Raw genomic sequence first — 8,088 nt, 5'->3', positions numbered from 1 at the left:
AAAAAAAGAGATTCTCCTGCCTCAGCCTCCCGAGTAGCTGGGACTACATGTGTGAACTACCACGCCTGGCTAATTTTTTTTATTCTTAGTAGGGACAGGGTTTCGTCATGTTGGCCAGGCTGGTCTGGAATTCCTGACCTCAGATGATCCACCCACCTTGGCCTCCCAAAATGCTGGGATTACACGCATGAGCCACCATGCACTCTGGAAATCTAAGCAGTAGCCCCACCTGCTCCCAGGAGGGAACTCAGGTGAGGCCTCCCTGGAGGAAGAAGCCACCAAATGCAATGGCTGCCTGGTCTCCCTGGGGCTCCTTACCCTGACACCAGGTAGGTCTTGAGGGCACTGATGATGACAGAGGAGTCATTCAGTTGTTGCTGGAAGAGAAAAGCGTGGCTTAATCAGAGGTTCCCACCCAGCGCCTCAGCCCTGGGCATTGTTTATCCATTCCTGGGGACAGGCCCACTGAGTCCTCCCCGCACTGCCCTCAGGGCACCCATCCTGAGTAGGGGAGACGTGGGTGTGGGTAATGGGGAGGAAGGTGTGGGGAAGCTGTGGGTCTAAGCCCCACCCAACTCACCCATCTGGCCTCCCAGGTAGAGGGGCAGGGTGGGTTCCGGAAGCTACATACTAGACACCAAGCACTGTGCCAGACATTTCATATCTGCTGTCCCTGCAACCCAGAGTATGGCCCCTTGTTGACTCAGGAAGAAGCATGCCCAGAGAGGCTAAGTGACTTGCCCCAAGTCACACAGCTAGTGAGTGGGTGAGCCACACCGCAAACCCAGATGGCTGATTTCAGAATCCATGCTGTGAAGCTGTGGTGTTCTGCCTCCCCAAGACCCAGCAGGTGTTTGGATTCAGTAGGGAAGGGGAGAGCCTGCATTTATTGAGCATCTGCTGTATGCAGCTGCTTCCCCCATAGTCCCTAGAGGCACAAGGATCACAAGTTTCTTCCCGGGCTGCAGAGCTGGACCAGGCTAGGGGGCGCTCCAGGACAACCCAGAGTAGGAGGGAGGATGCAGGGGGTTCCCTGGGGCTCACCGAGTTTTCTCCAACCTGGGCCACCAGGATGGGCACCTTTCTGTAGGAGGAGAACTTGATCTCAGCTCTGCGCACAGGGTTGACCTCCACCACCTGGTAGGGCAGGGCGTGGAAGTCCAGGAAGGCTCGGACCTTGCTGCAGAAGGGACACGTCTTGTACTGGTACAGGGTCAGCTGCAGGTGGCTGGACAGGGAGAGCTGTGGGCAGCAGATGGAAGGGGCTTCTAGACCTGGCACCCCCAGGCCCAGGCCCTGCCCCCAAGCAAGGATGTTTTCCAGAGGAGTCTTCTGGGATGACGCTGGAATATCGGGAAGAGAATCTAGAGATGGGAGGGGGTGGTGGGGGAAATGGAGACACTGGAGGGCAGCCTGGGTTTAGCCCCCTGCCAGCACGGTCCCCAGACAGGAGTCCCAGCCTCTGCTGTGAGGCTGTGTAGGAGGAATCTTCCATTCTCTGTCCCATACTGGACAGACCCCTCTTCTCTCACTCCAGTCCCAAGGGGACACCAGACAGCCCCAGGGTGTGCACCCCACCCCCACAGACACAGAGCAACTGTTTCCACTTGGTGCACTCACCCCTCACTCCTCTAACCCAGGGACCTCTGGGGGCCAGAGCCGGCCTACCACCCAGGCTGGAGTTCAGCGGCAGGGTCTACCTCCAATCTCTTCCTCGTTTTTTCCTCTGGAGACAGGGTCTCACTCTGTCATCCAGGCTGGAGTGCAGTAGCTTAATCACAGCTCACTGCAGCCTTAAACTCCTGGGCTCATGCATTCCTCCAGCCTCAGTCTATCTCAATCTCCGAGGTGGAGGGTGATACCTGGGCCGTGGCCTGCGTGTAGTGTAGCAAGCTCCACAGGAAAGCCCCCAGGGGAGCCTGCTGCACGTTCAGGGCAGAAAGCCACAATTGTAAACCACCTCCTTCAGTGTTCAGAGGGGAAGCTGGCCCATGGAGGCGGGAAGGGAGACACAGGGTACTCCACGCCCCTTTCACCCACCTCTGTTCCCTTGGGTCCAGCAAAGAAGCATCTGTGGGCAGGTAGTGGGGGCCAAATAGAGTAAAGAAGGTGTGGGGTAGGTATAAAGTGCCTCAAGACAGCTGGGCTGCCACCTGGCAGGGGACACCTTCCTGCCCCTTCCTGTTTTAGCCTGGAGTCTAAGTCATCAGTTCCATAAAAATACCACCACTACTACCACTAAATATATACACAGCCTTAGCATTTGGGGGCAGTGGAGAGAGAGGATGACAAATGTTTGGAAAACGAAAGAGGCTTTCCGTTTCCTGTGACCTCAGATCTCTTAATCAAAAAAGTCTCCTCAAAACACTGTAGAGGCCAGGCTCAGTGGCTCACGCCTATAATCTCAGCACTTTGGGAGGCAAAGACAGGAGGATCACTTGAGGTTGGGAGTTCTAGACCAACCTGACCAACAAGGAGAAACCCTGTCTCTACTAAAAATACAAAATTAAACGGGCATGGTGGCACACAATTGCAATCCCAGCTACTCAGGAGGCTGAGGCAGAATTGCTTGAACCTGGGAGGCAGAGGCTGCAATGAGCTGAGATCGTGCCATTGCACTCCAAACTGGGCAACCAGAGCGAAACTGTCTTAAAAAAAAAAANTCCCCTTCCCTCCCCTTCCTTCCCCTCCCCTCCCCTTCTCTATTTTTTTGAGATGCAGTGTTGCGTCCTCACCAAGGCTGGAGTGCAATGGCGCGATCTCAATCTCGGCTCACTGCAACCTCCACCTCTTGGGTTCAAGCAATTCTCCTGCCTCGGCCTCCCCAGCAACTGGGATTACAGGCACGTACCACCACACCTGGCTAATTTTTTTTAGTAGAAATGGGGTTTCACCATGTTGGCCAAGCTGGTCTCAAACTCCTGACCTGAAGAAATCCACCCACCTCTGCCTCCCAAAGTGCTGGGATTACAGGCATAAGCCACCATCCCTGGCCCGTTTCCTTTTTTTTTTCCTTAGGGGTAAAAGCTGGGAAACCTGCTGGATCAATTCTAAAAGAGCTGTAACACTTCTATTATTTTATAAATGACCCAGCCTGTGGTATTTTGTTATGGCAACAGGGACACCCTAAAGCAGCCATACTCTTCCCTGGGTGGCCAGGTGGCCAGGACCCAGGGGTCTCACACATGGGAGAGAAGAGAGCTTCCGTCCAGGCATAACTTCTATGACCTGTGTCTGAACCAGTGGCCAGTCTCATGAACATGTGCCCCTCTGCAACTCTGGGCCCTTAGCCTCCCTGGGTTTCCTTCAGTCTCTGTGGACACACTTTCCTGTCTCCCTTGCCCTTGCCTCTTCTGCAGCCTGCCTCTTAAGAATTAGGTTCCAGGCTGGGCATCGTGGTTCATGCCTATAATCCCAGCACTTTGGGAGGCTGAGGCAGGTGAATCACCTGAGGTCAGGAGTTCGAGACCAGCCTGGCCAACATGGTGAAACCCCGCCTCTACTAAAAATGCAAAAACAACTAGCCCAGCAAGAGAATTGCTTGAATCTGGGAGGTGGACATTGCAGTGAGCTGAGATCGAGCCACTGCACTCCAGCCTGGGTGATAGAGGCTGTCTCAAAAAAAAAAAAAAAAAATTAGCCAAGCATGGTAGCAGGCGCCTGTAATCCCAGCTATTGGGGAGGCTGAGACAGGAGAATCGCTTGAACCCAGGAGGCTGAGGTTGCAGTGAGCGGAGGTCCTGCAACTGCACTCCAGCCTGGGCTACAGAGCAAAAGAACTCAGTCTCAAAAAACAAAAGTCTCCTTAAGACACGGTAGAGGCTCGGTGCAGTGGCTCACGCCTGTAATCCCAGCACTTCCAGAAGTCAAGGCGGGCGGATCGCTTGAGGCCAGGAGTTCAAGACTAGCCTGAGCCACATGGCAAAACCCTGTCTCTAAAAAAATACAAAAATAGCCGGGTGCAGTGCCATGAGCCTATAGTCCCAGCTACTCCGGAGGCTGAAGCAGGAGGATCCCTTGAACCCGGGAGACGGAGGCTGCAGTGAGCCGCGATCGTACCACTGCACTCCAGCCTGGGCGATAATGCGAGACCCTGTCTCAAAAACAAAATAAACCAAACGAAAAAACACGGTATAAGAACGATTTTATGAGAAATCGAACAATTCCAGGTAGTAGGCATCAGGAGTGCCCCTATTTTACAGAATAGAACGCTGAGGGTTCGGAGACTTCAGGCCAACTCACTCGCCCAAGGTCACAAGCGGGCAGAGGCGACTCCTGACCCTGAGGGTTCCCAGGAGTCCCAAGCTCCGCACTGATCAGCAACCCCAACCCCGGCCGGGCCAGACCTTACCTGCGTGGCTGAGTGCTCGGCATGGAGGTCCTGGGCGCGCAGGTGCCACCGCGCTGTGTGGTACAGCCCCAGGGCTCCCCCCAGGGCAAGCGCCGCTGCCCCTAGCAGCCGCGGGCTCCCCTTACGGGTGGCGGCCACAGGGGCTGGGCCGCCCGCCGCCCCCGCGAAGCCAGCCCGGTTCTGCGTGGGGAGCAGCAGCTGGGGGCGGCCGCCCAGCCTCCAGGCCAAGGCGCACCCGCCAGGCCACAGCGCCCGCGCTACCCTAGCAGCCGGGGCCATGTTCTTTCCGCCGGCGCTGCGGGCGGGCGCGCGAAACGAAGACGCCGAGACGCGGTGCCGCTTAAAGGGCCAGGACTCGGGCGTCCGGCTGGTTGCCGGGGGTAACGGCGACGCTCTGGGAACCCTCAGCGCTCTCGGGACTGGGGCGTCTGCCCGGCGCCCAGGTTCGAAATGCCCGCCAGAGCCGCAGAGGCACGCTCGGGAATGCTTGCAGACCGCTCTATGCCTCCGCCTCTGAAGGTGCCTCGGCAGTGACCCGGTCGACTGCGGGAGCGCCCGCCTGTTCGCCTGCCTCAGCCGCCTAAGGAGCGGCGTGGCCGTCTGTTAGACATGCTTGACCACTTCTCCCGCAAGCGCCCACTCGAAACAAATCTGAGCCCTGAGGGCCGCGGTTTCCGGCCACCAAAGGCCCTAGAAACGGCCCGACCCGGTACCGGGTGCTCGACGTAGTTGCGGTTGTCTGCCCTCCCGCTTCACTGTGCGCTTCCTACTGTGGCCCGAACCATAACATTTTCCTGAACCCAAGGGGGCCTTGGAAACCACGTGTCTCTGATTTCGCCCACGCGGAGCGGCCGGCCTGCCGACCCCGAGGTTTTTAGGGACAGGATGGCAAAGTGGGGTGCCAGGCTGCCCGGTCCCTCTGTCGGGGTCGCCCGCCCTAGCTGAATCCCGGAGCGTCCACCGCATAGGCGTCTCCGCGGACAGCCCGGGGATGGCCCCGCCCGGCGCCCGGGTGAGGGGCGGGGCTCTCGAGGTGGGCGGAGTCCGGGGGCGGGGCGGGGGAGGAGCTCCAAGTCCGGGCCCTGCGGCTCTGCCCCTGAGTTCCACTCTTCTCGTTCTGCTTTCGCCCCTTATCTTCCACCTTCCTCCCAAACCTTGCGGCGACCGAGCCCGTAGTGTCGGTCCCCAGCGGGGACCTGGGCATGCCGGTGGAGGCAGGAGGGGAAGGCGAGGGCGAAGGCTTCGGGGAGGCAGGTGACCCGAGGAGGCTGCTGGAGCGACCTTTGCTTTTCCAGGGGTGCCTTCCCGGGAAGGGGAATCGGGATGGTGCCTTCGAAGGGACATAAGAGCCCACCTCGACCCGCCCGGAGTGGGTCTGCAGTTGTAGGTGCTGTCTCGGATGCAAGGCAGGCACCCGCGAGCGGGTCACCAGCCCCGTTTTACAGATGGGGAAACTGAGGCAGCTGCAGGGACACTCGCCCATATGGGCTTTGCTCCATCCACTTCCTTCAGCCATTTTACAGACCAGGAGTTCAGGGCCTGCTCGAGTTTAGTGTTGATGAGTGGTTGAGGGTGAGCCATCATGCTCTGTGCTTCTCTACTCTATCCCTATCCATGCCTTCTCCCAGCGCCACTCGCAGACTCCTGCTTGCCAGACGGGGTCCAGCTTCATCCTCCTCCTGTTTACATTAATTGCTCCTGATCTTCCACACTCCGGATTTTCCGGATTCTAGCTCCATCAAAATGTACTTGATGTGTTCAGGCCCAGGGGAGACCGAGGCACCTGAGAGGGGCGTGGCCGAGTTTGGCCGGCTGGCCTTAGCGGGAGGGGCCGGGAGAATGCTGATTTTCTAGGTCAGCATCCCTAGCCACCTGGCTTTGCTGGTGTGGCCTCACGGCCTTGCCAAATGTGAGCAGCTTACAGAACAGCCTCTTGCACATGCTTAAACTGCTGAGGTGACACAGCACTGTGGCTCATGCCTGTAATCCCAGCATTTTGGGAGGTAGAGATGAGGATAGCTTGAGGACGGAATTTGGGGCCACCCTAGGCAACACAGAGAGACCTTGTCTCTACAAAAAATAGAAAAATTAGCTGGGTGTGGTAGCACACGTCTGTGGTCCCAGCTACTCAAGAGGCTGAGGCAGGAGGAGCTGGAGACTGCAATGAACCTGTGATCATGCCACTGTACTTCAGCCTGGGCCACAGAGCAAGAACCTGTCTTACACACACAAACATGCTGGGGTGGGGTGTGGAGAGAGAACCGTCGGCTTCGTTTTCACCTTCTCCAGCCTGTTTCACTGCCCATAAAATTGGAATAATGATTTCCATCAGGATTAAATGGGAAAATGAGTGGGGAGAGGTTGAAAACTAGTGAGGCTGGTGCCTGGGAGGACCCTAGCACAGGAGGATTCGTCTCCTGACAAATCTAGAAAGGAAACTCAGTGGTCAGATCCTCAGCCAAAATATTTGGCAAAGTTCTTTTTTTTTCTTTTTTCTTTTTTTTTTTTTTTTTTTTTTTTTTTTTGTTTTTTTTTTTTTTTTTTTTTTTTTTTTGAGACAGAGTCTTACTCTGTCACCCAGGATGGAGTACAATGGCACGATCTCAGCTCTCTGCAACCTCCACCTCCCAGGTTCAAGTGATTTTCCTGTCTCAGCCTCCCGAGTATCTGGGATTACAGGCATGTGCCACCACATCTGGCTAATTTTTGTATTTTTAGTAGAGATGAGGTTTTGTCGTGTTGGCCAGGGTAGTCTTGAACTCCTGACCTCAAATGACCCACCCACTTTGGCCTCCCAAAATGCTGGGATTACAGGTGTGAGCCACCATGCCCAGCCCAGAGTTCTTTTTCTTCTGTCCTGGCCAAGACACTGCTTGGCTTGCTGTTGAGTGTTTCTTCTGCCTCACTGCCCTTGGTCCCTGCACTGCCTCTTCCTTATTTCACTCGACCGGAGACCTCCAATCTCTGGCCAGCCCTGAGCACAGTCCTGCTGAACGTCCAGGGGACCTCAGGGCTGAGCGGCCAGCTGTGACACAGCTAAATGGAGCTCTAGCCCCAAGTCTGAGCAAATCTCAGAGGCTCATATGGGAGTAGGGGCATGGAGCCAGCCTGGGCTGTGAGGCCCCTGTTGCTGCCCATCTCAGCCCCAGCCTGTCTCTGATCAGTCCCAACCCCATCCTCTATCCCAGCGTTGCCCCTGTCTCACCCCTTCCCTCTGCCTCCACCTCCCTGTGCTCATGGCCTCCTCCCTGACCTTGGCCTGATCCTAGTCCAGCCCTTCCTCATCTAAGGGCTGAGCAAGTGGGCACAGCCTCCTTTTCCTACAGCCTGGTGAAGAGACAGAGCATCCCATCCTAGGCATGGCTGTTGCTGTGGTTTGAATGTATGTGTTCAATGTAGGAACTCAAGACAGCATAGTCATATTAAGAGATGAGGCTTTTAGGAGGTGATTAAGTCACAAGGGCTCTGCCCTCCTGAATGGGATTAGTAGTCTTATAAAAAGGCTTAAAGGAACTAGCTAAGCCCTTTTGGCCCTTCCATCTCTCCTGCCATGTGAGGACACCTAGACAGCACCATCTGTGAGAAACAGGCCCATACCAGACACTAAACCTGCCAGCGCCTGGATCTTGGACTTCCCAGCCTCCAGAGCTGTGAGCAATCCCCTCCCCTTCCCTCCCTTTACTCCCCTTCCCTCCCTTTACTGCCGTTCCCTCCCCTCCCCTCCCCTCCCCTCCCCT

At 56.4% G+C, this 8,088-nt stretch overlaps 1 protein-coding gene and 1 pseudogene across 4 annotated transcripts in view; both read right to left on the bottom strand.

Moving 5' to 3' along the window:
- PTGES2 (prostaglandin E synthase 2) overlaps positions 1-5,362 on the bottom strand; it is a 9,568-nt gene extending 4,206 nt beyond the window's left edge. For 2 of the 4 annotated variants that reach the window (XM_037745892.1, XM_037745893.1), the window contains exons 1-2: positions 581-668; positions 319-377 (exon numbers count right to left, since the gene is read on the bottom strand). Coding sequence is in view for 1 of the 4 variants with exons in the window: in XM_017549029.2 (XP_017404518.1) it covers positions 319-377; positions 1,045-1,242; positions 4,352-4,630 (536 nt within the window). In the remaining 3 variants the exon portion in view is untranslated. Of the gene's footprint in view, positions 1-318; positions 378-580; positions 669-1,044; positions 1,243-4,351 lie in introns of those variants that run through there. The other 2 variants (XM_017549029.2, XM_017549031.1) reach the window with 2 other exon arrangements.
- LOC119474191 lies at positions 3,017-3,070 on the bottom strand (annotated as a pseudogene).
- Positions 5,363-8,088: the final 2,726 nt, after the last annotated feature.

This window comes from Cebus imitator, unplaced genomic scaffold, assembly GCF_001604975.1.
Source record: "Cebus imitator isolate Cc_AM_T3 unplaced genomic scaffold, Cebus_imitator-1.0 Scaffold216, whole genome shotgun sequence".
NCBI lineage: Eukaryota > Metazoa > Chordata > Mammalia > Primates > Cebidae > Cebus > Cebus imitator.
Note: the sequence above shows the minus strand (reverse complement) of the source record. Positions and strands in the feature narration are given on the sequence as shown.